The sequence below is a fragment of the Thamnophis sirtalis genome, unplaced genomic scaffold (genome assembly GCF_051295495.1).
Source record: "Thamnophis sirtalis isolate CommonGarterSnake01/CBP01778 unplaced genomic scaffold, rThaSir2_p1.2 scaffold_2, whole genome shotgun sequence".
NCBI classification, from domain to species: domain Eukaryota; kingdom Metazoa; phylum Chordata; class Lepidosauria; order Squamata; family Natricidae; genus Thamnophis; species Thamnophis sirtalis.
The window spans coordinates 171,357,394-171,376,917 of NW_028261382.1; the positions used below are offsets into that span (position 1 = coordinate 171,357,394).

The window sequence follows — 19,524 nt, forward strand, 5'->3', positions numbered from 1 at the left end:
GCCTCCCATGTCTCTGTTAAAGCCCTTTATTGCCTATGTTATACAGTGTGTGTGTGTGTGTGTGTGTGTGTGTGTGTGCATTCTAATGCATAAAGAGATGAATACGTAAACATGAACACATATACACAGAGCTGTTTGTTTGCTACTTCTAAGTAATTCAAAACTAAATAATAGGAAGAAAAATAGATGAATCCCTTTTAACTTTTGGCCAAAGGTCTAAAAATACTTATGCAGCCGCGCGAGCGATTGTGGGTGCGCCTCGGTTCACCCACGTAACACCTATCCTCCGCGAGCTGCACTGGCTGCCTGTTGATCTCCGGGTACGCTTCAAGGTGCTAGTCGTCACCTACAAAGCCCTTCATGGTATTGGACCTGGGTACTTGAGAGACCGCCTGCTGCCAATTACCTCCACTAGACCGATTAGATCCCACAGACTAGGCCTCCTCTGAATTCCATCAGCCGGCCAGTGTCGACTGGCGACTACCCGGAGGAGAGCCTTCTCTGTGGCTGCTCCGACCCTCTGGAACGAACTCCCCGTGAAGATTCGTACCCTCACCACCCTCCAGGCCTTCCGCATAGCCCTTAAAACCTGGCTGTTCCGACAGGCTTGGGGCTAAAGACTCGCTGCCCCACTTCGAATGGTATGATTGTTATGCTTTTTAACTATGTATGGTTTTTTATGTTTTTGTTACTCTGTTTGTATTTCCTCTCCCTTTTGAGTTGTGAGCCGCCCTGAGTCCCTTCAGGGAAAAGGGCAGCATACAAATAAAATTAAACAAACAAACAAACATAACTAATGTCTTCCAAAGTTTGCATACAGATACGTACTGAAAAGTGTGCTTTGTGAGCTGCAATATATTTTTAAACTCTGCCTCTCAGACAAAGCTCACACGCCAATCTAATTTTCTGCCCAATCAATATCTGTCTTCTGACAAATATTATTAAGTATCTGTTTTATGAGCCTAATTACAACGAGGGATAATAATTCCACCACTGGGGGATTGTAAATACATAAACAAACAACTCCTACAAATATAAAACAGGGAAAAGACTCACGGATGACTTTCATTCGCGGCACACATGGGCCGAAGTGGAAAGACAAAGATGAAGAGCATAATTAAGGAAACATATGAAAGCTACTATGGGGGTTTAAGATTAATTAGCTATGCGTCAATAATCTCATCAATATCCGATTAACAAATGACATATTGCCCAATGAAACCTATTGATTCACTCATACTCCACACTCTTAATAAATTGAAGCTGCTTTGCTAAATGAGAAAGCTGACAAAATAATAATTTCCTGAAAATTTCTTCATTGTTTGTGATTCAAAATGAGAGCTATGTTGAATTCTTGATCAAATGGTACCACCGTAGCACAAACATAGCACCTGTCTGCAGCTCTTTTAAAGCGTGTGCATCTTTTCCTTCAGTTACATAGAAACCAGAGGTGGTATTCGGCAGGTTCTGACCAGTTCTGGAGAACCGTTAGCGGAAATTTTGAGTAGTTCCGAGAACTGGTAAGTACCACCTCTGACTGCCCCCCCCCATCTATTCTCTGCCTCCCGAGTCCCAGCTGATCGGGAGGAAATGGGGATTTTGCAGTAACCTTCCCCTGGAGTGGGGAGGGGATGGAGATTTTACAGTATCCTTCCCCTGGCATGCCCACCAAGCCACGCCCACCAAGCCACACCCACCAAGCCACGTCCCCCAAGCCATGTCCCCCAAGCCATGACACACCCACCAAGCCACACCCACAGAACCAGTACTAAAAAGTCCCAGATGATCAGGAGGGAATGGAGATTTTGCAGTATCCTTCCCTTGCTATGCCCACCAAGCCATATATAGGTCAGTACTACTTTTATTGTAAAACTATAGTGGTAAAATCTTTCAAGTTTAAATGTGTTTCTCCCCTCCCTCCTTTTATCTTTGTGAGAATTAGGGATGTGGTTGTTTGAGAAGTTGACATTCCTGCCTTAAAGTCTTCTTTTATCTAACCATTGTCTTTATAGCAAGTGTTCTGATCTAGGCTTCCCAAGAGCACGAAGCAAACTCCTTGTCCCGACAAAAAACCCTTGTATTAATTTACTGTGAATTCTGCTCATTCACATCTGGCAAAGTCTTACAAGGGAGGATTTACAGTCACAAACCTTATCTGTCTTGGAGAGCTGCCAAGCCGATATCTGCAAAACTTGGCAAGGAGTCTCGCAGAGTCACAAACCAATTAAGCGTACTAATTGTTTCCTGCAAATTCCACTCCCCTTTCGCTCCTCTTTTTATTTCCTCTGGGAGCGGCCATTCATTGTCCACCTGTGGCCTTACTCCCAAGTCGACTCCTCTTCTTTAACTGTTCCCTTCATCTGGCAACTCTGCGCGTGTGCACATTGGGAACAGGTTCCAGTTGTTCATCTGCCTCACTGATGTCTGACGCTGAAGGCTGCTAATAATTGGCTTACGGCTCTGGCCTCCTCTCTGCCTCTGACACAGAGCCTTCATCAGAGCCTTCCTCAGATTCCAGGACTGGGCCATGTTCTTCCCCAACCTCCTCACTGTCCAAATCTGTTGCCAGCTTTGCTGGCCACTGGTGGACCACAACAGCAAAGGTCTTCCTCCTGACCTTTCTTTTATGATGTTTACATGTGCACAAAACACAACTTTAGCCTAACAAACTCTGACCTAACGAACTGGGTTTTTCACTGCTCATGGAGCAGATGGTATCTCTGTGTCTACATGTTTGTATCTACAAGAGAGTTGCTTAATAATTAAGATGACATCTTGACCATCTGCTTAGGAGTAAGCCTTGCTGGGGTGTGTTAGAATTAATAAAGAAATTTAGGATTATACTGCTCAGTGTCAATACATATCCTGTTCAAATGTCTTTGGAATGGGACCTCCTCTAGTGTAAACATACGTGACAATAGTGTTTGCAAAGAGAGGCAAACGGGAAAAAAATGGATACTTAAGTGGCTTCCACTAGGCATTCTCGCCAAAAATATCCAAGCCATAAATACCAGTGGTGGGTTTCACATTTTTTAGAACCTCTTCTGTAGGTGTGGCCTGCTTTGTGGGAGTGGCTTGCCAGCCATGTGACTGGGTGGGAGTGGCTTGCCAGCCATGTGACTGGGTGGGTATGGCCAATTTGTAAAATGTGGTGGAACTCACTTTAACAACGCTCTTGCTTAGCAACCAAAATGTTGACTCAGAAACTCTGGCATTTGAAGCACAAGTCTTAAAGCTGTCAAGTTACAAGACCCTTGCACCCCTAACCCTTTAGGAAAAAAAACCCAGGGGTGTTCAAACTTGAAAGCTTTAAGACTTCTGGATTTCAACTCCCAGAATTCCTCCTCTTGCTCTTCATCTTGATGATGTGTGGACGGGCGGGGTGAGGGAGCTGGAACCGATTCTAAACGGCACTGCAGATTTGTGGAACCTCTTCTACAGAAGAGGTTAGAACTGGCAGGAACCCACCCCTGATCAATACCCATCTTAAATACATACCCCACACTTTATGAATATTACTTTGCTTTCTTTTTTTATTAAGTCTAATAACATTTTATGTCATAGGAACATTTTCCAGATATGGATCATTGGCTACAAACCAATACAATTACAGATGATACAGAAAAAAATGTGAATACAGAACAAGCAAAATGAATTCTATTGCTGCTGGTGTTGTGACTTACACTTATAAGTTTTGAGAATTAAAATTAAATTTGCCTGATTTCTCATGAGAAAAAAAACATTTGTTCATGCAGAACTTATGAATTTCTGGATAGAGCTTTTAAAAGAATATCCTGAAACTGCCATTCAGGCATTGAAAAGTCATTTGTAGCAGCGCAAATTTCTTTTTACACACAGTAACAAAAACAAGTATAGAAATAAGCTAAACATAGGAGATGATCTCTATTGACAAGTAACATCAATTGCTCCAAATATTGAACTTTTAGGCAAGGGAAAGCTATCGCATTCTAGTAATTGAACATTGATTTGTTTGGTTAAAACATTAACCTCCCAAGTAATTATAAAATCAAAATGCATTTTTTTTCTACATTAGAAAAGAGCCAAGGTGGCGCAGTGGTTAAATGCAGCACTGCAGGCTACTGCTAGATCAGCAGGTCAGCGGTTCAAATCTCACCGGCTCAGGGTTGACTCAGCCTTCCATCCTTCCGAGGTGGGTAAAATGAGGACCCAGATTGTTGGGGGCAATATGCTGACTCTCTGTAAACCGCTTAGAGAGGCCTGAAAGGCCTATGAAGCGGTATATAAGTCTACTGCTATTGCTATTATTGCTATAAAAGTTAATTTTGCATTTGCAATAAACAGTTACTCTTTTTTTCTTTTCCAAGAATTCCTAGATTTCTATTATTGTTGTTGTTGTTGCTGTTGTTGTTGTTGTTGTTGTTGTTACTTAACTAACAAATTCTATGTTCTGAAAGAATTTGAAAATCACCAAGCTTGATAACTATGAAGAGGGAAACAAGTTTCATATGAATGCATACAAGGTTTTATATGGAGTTTTGTCTATAGTAGCTATTTGGTCTCATATGTAACAGTTACCCTTTGGTAAGATGGGTGGCCAATAAATTTAATAAATAAACAAACAATTAATAATCTTTGCCAATGGAATTTGAGGCTTACCTTCTGATTCTTATTTATTCCAATGGCACTAAGATGTACACAAACTTACCAATATGACACAATTATCTGCTATCTGAAAATCTGGGAAGTGTTTGGCGTTAAACAAATAAATAGTGTGATTTTTTTTTTACATGCAGTAAATCTTGAAATTATTTGACCGCATCAATCAAGAGTACATTAAAAATTATTCAGTAAATTGGTTTCCACTTATGTATTCTTTAAGTGCCGTAAAACCTGTTGAAGGAACTACTGAATGTCTGAACTTCCATAATCATTCTGAACACACTTCAGTCATTTTTAGCCAAGATGGCTTGGGTGAATGCATTTTATAATTCACCTAGGTGGAAATCCTAAGAGATCCTGAGCACTAAATGGCAGCTGAAGTTGTCAATGTTACAGATATTTCTCACCAATAAGGTTTTGGCTTTTCATGCAACTTTTATTCAACCGTGATGTAATCAGATCAAGAAACCTCAGAGGTTTTGCTATAGAGCACACATTAGCAAAGTACTCAGAATAGGGTTCTGCAGAAATAGCTCACTCAACAGCACAATGACTGACACAAGCAGCAATATTTTGAAAGCGGTTAACAAGAGCAAGGACACATCTCTGCCTTTAGGAAATTTTTCTTGGAAAACTAACAGCAAGGAAATATAATTAGAATTTTGGGAGGTAATGTAGGAAGTTATCATCCCAGCCCTCTCCCAGAAAAATGAAATATCCTAGGAAATATTGAAAAGGCAGAATATTTCTCTGGATGTGAAAGGAAAGAAACATGTTTTAAAAGACAGAATAGCTTCCTGTAGCTTCCTGCCCATCCCCACTTTGTCAATGGGCCATTAAGAAGGCCATGCTAGTCCACTTTACATAATAAAGGCTTCTCCACTTCAGCTCCAGGGGGATGGGATTAAAGCAAATAATATTGGCCCCAACGCACCACATGGCATCTGAGAACTCAACCAAACCTGGATTCAAAACACAGCCTAGGGAGTTGCCCCTGCATGGCCCCATGGGAGTCTGACAACCAATCAGAATACATGTCTTACACAGGAACAGGAAACAGAGAGGTGGGACTGAACAAGTTATAAAAAGCCTAGCAAGCCCCTCCCTCAGCCCTTCTCTTCTTCTCCACCAACATTGAAGCATGTGATCACCTTTTCCGTACAGGGCTCAAGCCATGTAGTCCTGTCCACCAATAAACCATCTTTCCAAGCAGCCTCCATGTCTCCAGTGTCTTTTTCCCCACTTGGAGCCGAACCCAGAAGGACATTTCTTTCATCAGTAACAGAGGGAGTATAATGAAATGTGAGAATGATCTTGGAAGAAGGGGTGGGGGAAGAGATATTGCTCAGGGAACAGATGAAATAAAAGGAGAAGCCCACAATTGAATAAAGGGCAGAGAAAAAAGTTTCGAATAAATCTGCTGTAACTTATCAGATGGTAAAAAGTGACAGCAGGAGATCTGTACTTTTAGACTTGCAAGATTCCATTAATGTAGTCTTCTAATAAAGGAGAATTAACTCATGATGCCATATTTCCTGTCTGGTTAACTTGAAAGACTGACAGAGAGAGACAAAAGAAAACATGTTACTGCAACACTGGAACAGCAAGTTTTGGGAAAAAAAAGTTTATAATATTTGATTAGTTATGTTGTGGCCGGTAGGAGCCGTTGGAGCTGCCGCCACACTCTGACAGTGAGGGGCCCTATGAGTCGGCCCTGGAGGCTATGGAGGACCCTGGTCAGGGTTCCGACTCTGAGCAGGGTGCAGAGAGACTGGTTGGCCACCAGATGGCGCCTGAGCCTTGGATCAGTGGGGAGGAGACAAGAGAGAGTGATCCAGAAACCAACAGTGAGTTGTTTCGGGATGCATGCCGTTGAAGGGCTACTCGGCGTCAAGAACAACTACGTAATTACAGGAGGTAATTACGCTCAGCTGATGGTCATGAAGCTCCTCTCCAGACTATAAAAGAGACTGCTTGTGCCACGCCCTTCTTGCAGAAGTCAATGCTTGGACTAAAGAGAAACGAACTTGCAGGCTGGATTGCTGCCAGAGTTAGTCTGAATTGCTGCCAAGGTTTGTCGGACTTGCTGCCAAGGTCCTTATCTGTTTGTTTGCTTGGCTTTCAGCCACCGAGATTTTGGTCTTGCTATTAATATACATTCTAGTTAAGCTCGTCTCGGCTTTCATTACTGGACGGAGGAGGGGGTCAGAACAGTCACATTTTTTTTTTTTTACAATGAATAGGCATTAGGTCTTTTTGTTGGAAATATATCAAATTTTATTGACAATAAATATAAAAATGGAATCAAATATTAAATTAATAAATATTAAATATAAATAAATAATATCAAATATTGAAAATATATCACATTTTATTTATATTTGCCATCAGAAAATATAAACTCTCTTGACAGGATTTATTAAAAAACCCATCCAGTACAGCAAAGACTTCTGGAAGCTTGCTAGTAATGAATAATAGTTATAGTTACAATGGCTAGTAGGTAATCCTTAAAGGACTATTGCCAGCAATATAGGAAATTTTAATTATGCATTGTGGCTAATAGTCACTGGTAAATGTGCTCTATATGAATTTGTTTAATTCTCTTTAGATACTATAATTTAAGATTGATGGTTCCATTTAGTCATATTTCACATATTATGACCTTTTTTTAATTTGAGAACATGCAAAAAAGAACACAGGCATTATTTTGGTCTGAATCCTTTCTACCATCTGTCACTGTTGTTCCTGAGTTTGTAATTTTAATATGATTTTCTCCACTCCTCCCATTTTTTTTTGTATAGTATGCTCTGTGTTATAAAAACTCAAGTAAATAATTCATGTAAAAACCTCTGTAAATATTGTCAAACTGCAGAGTAAACGATTTACTAAAAGGTCTCTTGGCTGAATGTAACAGCTTTATTATTATTACTTGTTTCATAAAACAATCCCTACCTCTTTATTTTACTTGCGCTCCACCCCACATCCCCCCCCCCCCCGCTAACAGAATGGCTCACTTGGATAAATACAATTGTTAAAACCCACTTAGGTACATTTGAATCAACATAAATAATGAAAGAATCCTTTTCAATATTGCTAATTAAGCCATCTGGATGCTGGATTAGAAGTTGAGCAAATGGTATAATTGTTCTCTCAACTGAATTGAAAGGCCAGATCTTGTTGGGGTATAAAATAAATGTTGCTCCAACATTGACTGGGAGAGATGTTGGTGTTGCATCAGATTAAGGATTAGGACTACGTCTGACAGCAAACAGCATTCATATTAAACATATGCCCAATTCATCCTTGCTGGAACACAATTAGGTTTTTGATCTTTCTCATTTGCCTATTAAAAAATGCTGTGGCTTTCTGATTTAAACGACACAAATGAAGCTCTAGGACCATTTAAGAGAGAAAGCAAAAATTATCTCAAATATATATAATGGAAAACAAAGTTTTCCAGATGTCTATGGAGATTCTCAGGTTGTTGTTGTCCCAAAGGGCTTTGCCAAGAGACCCCCGCTAAGACCCTTAAGTCTTCTCCATTTCTCTGGAAAACTTTGTCCCAAACTGGACTTTCCAGTTGCCTCTTGAAAAAGCACCTTTGGGACAAAGTTTTCCAGAGAAATGGAGAAGACTTAGGGGTCTTACTACAAAAGCATGATAATGTAAAAAAAAAAAAGCAATGCTGGTGCCAGACAAAATATCCAAGAGAATCGTCACCATAAAGATTCTTTGCATTGGAATTACCTTCTTCAAGTTGGATGTGACTGTATGGCCATTGCCTTTAAATACACCTTCTTGCTTTTCTCCAAAGTTCTACTGTAAATAGTCTGATTGATTGATTGATTGATTACATTTATATGCCGCCCTTTTCCCCGAAGGGGACTCAGGTCGGCTCACAATTCAGTTCAGGGAAGGGGATACAGACAGGGGAATAAAAAAGACGAACATAGCAGTACAAAAATTTAAAAACACACAACAACCATACCATTCGAGAAGGGGGGCAAAGTTATTTAGCCCCAGGCCTGTCGGAACAGCCAGGTTTTAAGGGCTTTGCGGAAGGCCTGGAGGGTGGTGAGGGTTCGAATCTCCACGGGGAGCTCGTTCCAGAGGGTCGGAGCAGCCACAGAGAAGGCTCTCCTCCGGGTAGTCACCAGTCGGCATTGGCCGGCGGATGGAATTCGGAGGAGGCCTAATCTGTGGGATCTAATCGGTCTGTGTAGGTGGATGGGTTCCTGCTGCTATCTTAGATTGTCTTTTTTTGAGATGAACAGGGGAAAGTTGCTCTGTGTTGCAGAAAATGAACGAAATGGTCCCTGTTGTGGTTTTACTTTCTGTTTACTTCATATAGCATTTTGACGTGTAACAATGTACTCTACAGTCTTCTGTAACTATTCGAGTGTATCGTAAGACTCAGTGGTGGGATTCAAATAATTTAACCACCGGTTCTCTGCCCTAATGACCATCTGGGTAGGTGGGGCTCGGTGGTCATGTGACTGGGTGGGCGTGGCCAACTCAAGGTCACTCAAGTTGATGGGCACTTCGTCTTTGCCGTTAAAACGTAATAAGGGTTAACCGGAGAGGCAGTTTCTGTAAGCGAGGACAATAAAGATTAGGCTAGAAACAACACTAGTATGTTTCCTTCTTGTCTTCCTTACAGGATTAGCCCTGTAAAGTGGGAAAAAACAAAAGGAGATTTCTTCCAACAACCGGTTCTCCGAACTGCTTAGAAAGTTACCAACCGGTTCTCCCGAATAGGTGCGAACCGGCTGAATCCCACCACTGATGAGATGAATAGGGAAAGTTGCTCTGTATCGCAGAAAATGAACGAAATGGTCCCTGTTGTGGCTTTACTTTCTGTTTATTTCATGTAGCATTTTGACGTGTAACAATGTACTCTACAGTCTTCTGTAACTATGAGAGTGTAGCATAAGACTGCATACCACATATCCAAAATGAAGTATAAAGTCCACTGGAACAGAATGCAACAGGATTTTATTAAATGTTATTAATGCAGGCATGAAAAAGTATGATGTAGTGATTCAATATTGGAAACCTATAAGGAAATCCTAGATCCAAGTCAGTCCGCAGCCATTGAAGTTAGAATGGATGACTCTGGACCAATTTTTCCCTCTTAATTTTTCTCTCTTCCATTCAACTTTCTCAAGGGTTTCTTATGGAGCAAAATAAGACTAAGGAATGACATATTGTTAGAAATTCTGTATATAGCCCTACTGAACTAACAAAGTGCACAGTCCACATGGGCCTTTCATCTTAACTGCAACAGGAAACAGGAAACTCTTCTCAGAACAAAAAAAAATATAGAGCGTATACCATAAATGCAAACTTATCACCACTGCCACCTATTGGTTGGCTGTAGTTGTTGCACAAAATAAATTGAACTGTAGGTGGGAATTTTGGTTTTTTTCCTTTTAAGGGAATGAGCAAAGTGAGATTGGCCGCATACAGGGCTGGGATCCTACCGATTTAACAACCAGTTGGCTGAGCGCATGCTTTGCGCATGCTGTGCACACGTGCACAGTTTGGAAAAGACTTACCTTCCGGATTAATGCTTGGGAAGGAAAACAGTTGAGGTGCGGCAATCCACTCTGCGACGCAACTCAACTGAGAAGATAAAGGTAGGTAAAGCACAGGGGCGGGCGGCTAGGCCCACTTGCTAGTGGGAGTGAACCGGTTTGCTCCCAGCTGATCTTTGGAGCTACAGGTTCACCCGAACCAGTCCGAACCAGTAGAATCTCACCCCGGCCGCATATAAATTAAATAACAAGTGGTCTACGATAATAGAATAGCTCATTGCCAGGATTATTCCTTCCATTGCAGAAGTTCTTCCTTGCTTAAGCTGGTTTGGGGATGTAAGTAACTACTCATCCTGATTATGGCTAATAATACATACTCACTGGGGATAGCAGAGAGGGTGAAGGGGGAAGATAAGGAGGAGTGGTAAGGGGAGAGAGTAGAAGGAGAAAGGAAGGGGAAGTAGAGTAGAAAATGATGGAGGGAAGACAGAATGTAGAAAGGGGGAGGAGAGAAGGGGAAGAAAGTGTCGGATAAGGTATAAATATGGTGTACGGAGAGCAGAAGAGCCAATAACTGGGTTTTTCTCTTTTTTTTCCCCTTTGGTAGTTGATGGTAAGATGAATTGATGGTAAGATGAATTGAGAGCCGAGGTGGCGCAGTGGTTAAATGCAGCACTGCAGGCTACTTCAGCTGACTGCAGATCTGCAGTTCGGCTGTTCAAATCTCACCGGCTCAAGGTTGACTCAGCCTTCCATCCTTCCGAGGTGGGTGAAATGAGGACCCAGACTGTGGGGGCGATATGCTGACTCTGTAAACCGCTTAGAGAGGGCTGAAAGCCCTACGAAGCGGTATATAAGTCTAACTGCTATTGCTATTGCTATGTAAGTACTTAATAATACAACTTGATATTGACTATGTAATAGTATACATGTGATTATGTGCTATGAAAACGGAAAATAAAAACTTTTTATGACAATAATACGTACTCACTTTAAGGCAACTAATTTTGCAAGGTGACTATTTAAAGAAAGTCCCGTGTGTGTGTGTGTGTGTGTGTGTGTGTGTCTGTGTGTGTAGCAAGAGTTTTAAGTCTCAAAAAAGAAACTATCGTGATAGTGTTCTCCTTTTCTGTTGAAGGAAAACATATGTTTATGCGGCCATCTGAGATCTCCTGATGAGTTCCTAATGAGTCAGGGAAAAAAAAATGTTCCCATATGATTTCCCCGTTAAAAGCAGACAGTGCAACGATCATAATGTGTGAAGCAATGCCATACTGTTGACTTTGCAAATGTTGTGATTTATGTGGATATATATTACTTTATGTTAAATAACTTATTAACATGCATATTTCAAGCCCTCCTAGTCTGGTTGTTGGATAACTTGCAAGAAGAATGATTTGTTGTGTTGGTTAGCCTTAGGGTTAGTCATGTGTCAGAAGAGAAATTACGGATTTGTCACAGTCCAAAAAAAAAATTTTTTTTTTTAATGAAGTCGTGAGTCATAATTTTTATTTCAAAGAGTGATGACTCTGTTAAAATTACTGCCTTTGGAAAATTTGATACGTATTAGCTAAACAAATCCTTTGTGATATTGTACTCTGAACCACAGCTATATTCACACTTCTAGTTTAGGCTTAAACAATGGCCCAATGCAACTGATTCAAGTGAACACCGAACACTTATTATTTGTTTGGTACTCAATGCACAAGCTAAAACCTGTCGGTGTCAGCTGGTTTGTGACATTATTCTTTATGGGAAAAAAATTATTTAGTATTCATCATTTTTGGTACTCATTATATCTCCTGGAACCAATTAACAATGAGTACCAAGCAGAGGTGGGTTCCTACCAGTTCGCACCTATTCGGTAGAACCGGTTAGTCAAATCTACCGAACCGGTTAGAAGAGGTTCCACCAGTGGACCCGGAAAGCAGGCCACACCTACAGAAGACGTTCCAAAAATTTTTGAAACCCACCACTGGTCCTTAGATATAATTATTCTACACTAACATGCTCCTATTTATAAAACTCAGTGCCTCTGTGAAAGGTAAGGATGACTACTGCGTTTGTGGTACAATCAGAACATTGTGTGTGTTGAAGTTGTTTTAACGCAAAACAAGGATGCCTTTTAAAAAACAAGTTTACATCCTATTCTTATGCATGCCAGTGCTGTGTGTGAGGTAATTTAAGGTGGTTCTGACAAGTGTCGTTGGCATCTTCATATCCGGTCACATGGGCGGCAAGCCACTCCCATCTAGTCACATGGGTGGCAAGCCACTCCCACAAAGGAGGCCACACCCACAGAGTAGGTTCGAACAATTTTTGAAATCCACCACTGGTACCAAGCTACCACTGTACTTGAATCCATGAATAGCGCAGGTTTTTGAAAGTAATAAAAATTTCCGCTCTGGAGTTAAAATAAAAACAACAACAACTGGGACATCTGAACTTGTAATGAATCCCTTCTGACTGTGGTATTTATTGGAATGATGGTGATGAAGATGATGTCAGTGATCAATTCCCCAAATATACCACTCAAATCACGGGCGATTTGATATATGTCATGGAGGGAAGAAATATACATATACAAAAATACATTTGAACTAAGTTGTCTTTTAGTAGTGTGAAAGTATTATAAAAGACCAATTATTATTATTATTATTGCCTATCATTTAACCCCAATGCTTGCTTCTTCCTTGATACCAGTCATAGTAAATACCCATCCTTGGCCTCCTTGTGATTTGGCCATTTTAAAGTTTTTTGCATAAAGTGCTGAAATGTGCATACCACTGCCCCATATAATAACGCCACAGTAAGAAGGTTTTATAGTGGCTTAAAATGCATAAAATAAAATGCACATAAGTAATTGAAAAGAAGTGGGTCTCAATATCACAGCACAAATTAGAGTATGAGAAATACCTCACGAGTGGTTATGAGTTTATGGCTACCAGCTGGAATCTTCACCAAGGTAGAACTTTAATTCATTTTGGCTTTCTCTCTCTGCCTTCCACCTGAACTTGTAATTTACCTGAATCCCACCTGCCCTGAAATATAATTGAGAATGGCCCTTGCTTGTTCCATTACTTCGTGTGCCATAGTTAGCATTCAATTGCCTTTCTGAAATTGCAGACTCACTAGCTCTAAAGCAATAAAATACCATTTTTGTTTTGCCGTTAAAGAAAAGGAAAAACAAAACAAAACAAAAGTAAAGAAAGGAAAAAGAAAATAAAAGTTGCGGGAATCGTGACGTTATTATTGTTAATATGCAACGAAGCTTGACTTTTTGGAAACCAATGGTGAGAAAATGGCGGCAACAGCGTCTATTGTTCTTCCCGGAGGTAAATCTCCCACTTGGGGGAGGAAGCGTTGCTGGTTCAGGTATGTAGGTAATGTAACGCATGTTGGGTCTGAGCACCGTGCGAAAAACTGTTGCTTCATTTGGTTGCTGCTGTTGTGTAATTAAGTCTCTGACTCAGATAAATCTTTCCCTTTGAGTGAAAGTCATCCAGGGCCACTCCTGGAGTCAGTGTGACTGCAGAGGCGCCCCTCCCATATTGCACACCTGCCTCTCATCAGTTAGCAGTTGATAACATCTGTCCTGTTCTCTCTTCACTGGAGATGTGAAGCATCCCTTCGTCACTGCGTGTTCATCATGCCAAGTCGATGGACACTCCAGAAATAAAAAATTGTTTATTTCTTGGTTATCAGCATATCGTCAGAGACCCTTCCTGGTAGGGGGGGGTGGGGAGGAAAGGCAAAAAGAAAAAAGAAAGAACCCCCCCTCCCCCGGGGCAATAGCAATCTAACCAAAATAACCTGTTGGTCTTGACTTAGCTATATCTGGAAGGCATTCTTTATTAATCCTGGCTCCTTTTCACTAGGAAACGTTTCCCCAAAACATGTTTACCTGCGGTTATATTGCACTGGCACTTCCAGGCACAAAAATGTATTTGTCTATATTTTTTTTAAAAGGGTTCAAAAGTTTTATTTCTTTTAAAACAAACATTTCATCATTCCTCAATCAGTAAGACATCGAAGTACAATTTTTTGTGTGTCAAAATAGTTCTAGTTTACCACCAAATTCTTGCCTAGCCTAATGTATGCCCCTCCCTCCCTCAACCCCCCCCAACCCCCCCTCCTCCTTCCCCCCCCCCGACTTCCCAGAACCCGTACACGGTATGGATGTTTAACAAACACAGTCTAAAATCTATTGAGAAAAAAGAAATAAAGAAATTAATGACATCTCTACGTTGATCTTAGCTTCTTCTTGCTGAGCTAACTTTAAACAATTTAAATCAGTTCTGATCTTAAGCACATAGGCTAACTGGAATTTCTTGGTCCCGTATTTATTTTGTATATAGTCAATCCATTTTTTCCAGTCTCGTTTATATCTCTCATTTGAATGGTCTTTAAGATATGCCGATATTTTAGCCATCTCGGCTAAGTTTGTAACTTTCAATGTCCATTCTTGAGTTGTAGGCAAGTCTTCCTTCTTCCAGTATTGCGCCACCAACAGTCTTGCTGCCGTTATTAGGCGCAGAATCAAGTTAGTCTCAGGCACAAAAATGTATTTGCAAGTAACTTCTCTGCGTGTGTGTTTTTTTAAGCTTTTCCCATGAGAATTAGACATGGATTTTGCCCTATAGGAAAACTTATTTATAAATATTTATAAATAAAATGTCAAACAATTTATTTCAAATTATGCAATGTTTCTAGTTCACAGTACAGTTGGTTGGATTCAAGTTTTACGTAGCTCCCGTCAGCCATAAATTTTCTGGGAGGGTTTTCAAAAGTCATTTTCAAACCCTGTTTCTGTTTCTTTTCATAGCACTTAGTTCTTACGCGACAGGTTCATCTTACTTAGTTTTGTCAGATTTGCAGACATAATAGACATTTAGTTATCTAAAGTATTGCCCAGGGGTGTCTTACTTTAGCTTCTTTAGTCTCCAAATATTCTATTGATCTTTCTCTGCGACTGTTGTACATTTAATTCATCTCCAAAATGAGCACATCTCCTTTCTCCAAATACACTTGTCCTTTCCCCCCACCCCCTGGCTGATATGTGCTCTACATGGGGCTGCCTTTGAAGAGCATTCGGCGACTTCAGCTAGTCCAGAATGCGGCCGCGCGAGCGATCGTGGGTGCACCTCGCTTCACCCACGTAACACCTATCCTCCGCGAGCTGCGCTGGCTGCCTGTTGATCTCCGGGTGTGCTTCAAGGTGCTACTTATCACCTACAAAGCCCTTCATGGTAGTGGACCTGGGTACTTGAGAGACCGCCTACTCCCAATTACCTCCAGTAGACCAATTCGATCACATCGATTAGGCCTCCTCCGAATACCATCTTCTAGCCAGTGCAGACTGGCAACTACCCGGAGGAGAGCCTTCTCGGTGGCTGCTCCGACCCTCTGGAATGAACTCCCCGTGGAGATTCGGACCCTCACCACCCTCCAGTCCTTCCGCGCTGCTTTAAAGATCTGGCTGTCCCGGCTGGCCTGGGGTTAAGATTCTAACCCCACCCGAATTGTGTGACTGTTGTGTTTTCTTTTTAATATGTTGTACTGTCTTCATGTTGGAAAATTGTTTGTCCTCCCCCCCCCCTTTTTGAACTGTGAGCCGCCCTGAGTCCCCCCAGGGAAAAGGGCAGCATACAAATAAAGGGAAATGAAATGAAATGAAATGATAGAAATTCAGTCTATAGGTAGCATGTACAATTCCACCTATCCAATTAATAGTTAAAATGCCTCTCAGCTTCTAAGTATGATTGACTGCAGCTGTTTAGAAGTCTGACTTTCTTTAAGTGACAAAGGTTGATCATCCTCTATATAGCTTTAGATTTTAGATTTTACTTTATTAGTATGCCGCCCTTTTCCCTGGGGGGACTCAGGGCGGCTGAGTTAGGAACCCATTTGATTCCTTAAAAAAATGAGCATGACCTATGAGGTTAAGTTAAGAAAAAAAGAGAGTGACAGCTGCCACTTACTATACACCTTGAGCCCGCACTAAAGTTCCCATCATGAAGGAAACCTGTGCGTCACCATTGCTATAGAAACCAAAACTAGGGATACAGTTTCAGAAAGGATTGTGAAGCGATGAACTGCAGCTCAGGTATGGCTCCCCTCCACCATTCATACTTAAAAAAATAAAGCACCCACATTCCTCCTTTTCATTAATCTATTCATAATTTTGTTACAGCTCCATAGTTTTATAAAGGGACATTTATTTATGGGGGGCTTTTTATGGGGGGAAAAACCCTAATGACTAGAGTTAATGAGGTTGATTATTTAAAACACAGGTGAAACAGCGATGTGTGTAAATTCGCACACCATGCTGAAAGAGATCGGTAATCACAAAGATATTTTCATGCAACAGGAAAAATTGATCAAAAGCCGAAAGACTGTTTGGTCAATTGAAAATATGAAAGCTTTATTATCAACCAATGGGAATTCTTTGTTCCAATCTTCGCTTTTACTCTTTAGAGATAGGTGATACTATAATAGTTTAAAGGCTCATTGTTATTTGATAGATAATTATGAATTCAAGGAAAAAAAGGATTGTTACAAATGAAATGATATTAATGGTAATCTGAACGTATAATGCTCAATGACAGCGAAACATTTAGCTATGTTTAATGTAAACCAGTGATGTTAATCCTAAATTTAAGAATTGATGCACGAAAACTTGTAACCAAATGACATGCTTGATGAAATGGAGGAAAGTTGTGTTTCTTTTCCTCTCTTGCTTTGTTTTGTATGTGTTGTTTTGTTTAAAAAGAATAAAAATTTATTTTTTAAAAAAGCTGAAAGACTTGGTTAAGTGTTGTAGCTTTGGGGCAAATAATTTTGCCTAGTGATAGAAAAACTGCTGTATCCAGATGCTTGGTGAGTTTGTACAGGGAGGGCAGAAATGAGAAGATAATGGCAAACTATCAATCTACCTATTTGTTTTCCTTCCTTCCTTCCTTCCTTCCTTCCTTCCTTCCTTCCTTCCTTCCTTCCTTCCTTCCTTCCTTCTTCCTTCCTTTCTTCCAGATCTGTGTTATTTACCATATATGTGTATATCAGTGGTGGGATTCAAATAATTTAACAACCAGTTCTCTGTCCTAATGACCAACTGGGTAGGCATGGCTTAGTGATCACATGACCATGGGGGGTTTGGCCAACTCAATGTCACTCAGGTTGATGGGCGCTTCACCTTAGCTGTTACAATGGTAATAAGGGTTAACTGGAGAGGCAGTTTCTGTAAGCAGGGCAATCAAGATTAGGCTAGAAACAACACCAGAATGTTTCCTTCCTGTCTTTCTTACAGGATTATCCCTGTAAAATGGAAAAAGGCAGTGTAAGATTTCTTCCAACAACTGCTTTTCTTCCAAACTGCTTAGAAAGTTAACAACCAGTTCTCCCGAATAGGTGCGAATTGGCTGAATCCCACCACGGGTGTAAACTAGAGATCCTGTGGTCATTGGACTATTGAGTATTCTTACTTCTTGCCTTATTAGCAGATAGGTAAAGATTTGGGATTTTTAATCAAACCTAACATCTCCTTAAGCTTGATTTTTAAAACCCAGCTTTTAATATTCTGATGGCTTTGTCAGTCACCTGGAAGCGTTCAAGGTGTTGAAACTAAATTGGAGCTTTCTGGGCCTCACAGCTACTGTTCAGATACTTTGAATTACCAACAAGCTGTTGTTGTATTTGCCTAAAATTATTATGAGTTAAAAATAGACAGGGACTATTTGAAGGAGAATATTTGTAGTTTAGGGTTGAAATGAAGGATCCTTGATGCTCCCTGAGCTTGTTTTTTCCCCCCTCTCCAGATGTCTCATTACCCAAACTAGGTAACATCCTCAGTGCTAGTAAGGAATGGGTTTTGTCTTTAATTTATATTCCAGGAGTTTGCCCTCTCAATGTTGGAGGAAGTGGTCTTGGAGGTCCTTTGATTGGTTCTTTGCTTGTTTGGCAGTTCCTCAATTGTTTACTTCTTGATTGTTGGTCTGATGTTAATCTATACTCATCTGGGTCTTGATTGCTGGTGGGATCCAGAGGCTTTCCTCCAGCCTCTGGGAGGGCGAAAACGGCCTCTCCAGGCTCTGGAGGCCAGAACTTCTGGTAGGCCAATTTTTCATCCTCCCCGAGCTTCCATGCATGTCCTGCACTTACCTGCAGTGGTGGGTTTCAAAATTTTTTCGAACCTACTCTGTGGGTGTGGCCTCCTTTGTGGGAGTGGCTTGCTGGCCATGTGACCTGGTGGGAGTGGCTTGCCGGCCATGTGTTTTCTCTCTCTCTCTCTCTCTCTCTCTCTCTCTCTCTTTTCTTCCTTTTGTCTCTCTGTCCCTTTTTCCTTTTTTTCTTTCATCTCTCTCACTTTTTCTTTCTTTTTTCTTTTTTTCTTTATTTTTTTCTTCCTTTCTTTCTCTTTCTCTCTCTGTGTGAGTCTGTCTGCCTGCCTGTGTGTGTGTGTGTGTCAGTGGTGACCTTGTGGGAGTGGCTTGCCAGCCATGTGTTTTCTCCCTCCCTCCCTCCCTCCCTCTCTCTCTCTCTCTCTCTCTTTCCTTCCTTTTGTCTCTCTGTCCCTTTTTCCTTTTTTTCTTTCATCTCTCTCTCACTTTTTCTTTCTTTTTTCTTTTTTTCTTTATTTTTTCTTCCTTTCTTTCTCTTTCTCTCTCTGTGTGAGTCTGTCTGCCTGTGTGTGTGTGTGTGTGTGTGTGTGTGTGTGTGTGTGAGTGTGAGTGGTGGGTTTCCAAAATTTTTGGAACCTCTTCTGTAGGTGTGGCCTGCTTTCTGGTGGAACCTCTTCTAACCGGTTCGGTAGAATTGACGAACCGGTTCTACCGAACTGGTGCGAACTGGTAGGAACCCACCTCTGCTTACCTGCATCCAAAACTGTCTTTGTGGGGACTCCTGGGAGGGGCAGGGTGGGGCCAGCCAGGAGTGGGATTTGGGGGTTCACTGAACTGCACAGATTCTTAGCTAGATGTTCTCCCAAACCCCTGTGAACCCCTAGGGGCCCACCCCTGATTGTACCCTAAATAGCAATAGCAATAGCAGTTAGACTTATATACCGCTTCATAGGGCTTTCAGCCCTCTCTAAGCGGTTTACAGAGTCAGCATATTGCCCCCAACAACAATCCGGGTCCTCATTTTACCCACCTCGGAAGGATGGAAGGCTGAGTCAACCCTGATCCGGTGAGTTTTGAACAGCCAAACTGCAGAACTGCAGTCAGCTGAAGTAGCCTGCAGTGCTGCATTTAACCACTGCGCCACCTCAGCTCTTGTCTTTAGTCCCTATAAGTCTATTGTCTGGCCTGGGCTACCTCAAAGAGCTGACCAATTGTCAGGGAAAAATACT

At 41.2% G+C, this 19,524-nt stretch overlaps 1 protein-coding gene across 1 annotated transcript in view; it reads left to right on the forward strand.

The window, feature by feature from the left end:
* The first annotated feature begins 13,083 nt into the window (after positions 1-13,083).
* The window catches only part of LOC148049272 (uncharacterized), a 199,200-nt gene continuing 192,759 nt past the window's right edge, over positions 13,084-19,524 (forward strand). The window contains exons 1-2 of the mRNA XM_087703590.1: positions 13,084-13,143; positions 13,450-13,535. Of these exons, the coding sequence (XP_087559716.1) occupies positions 13,084-13,143; positions 13,450-13,535 (146 nt within the window). The remainder of the gene's footprint in view (positions 13,144-13,449; positions 13,536-19,524) is intronic.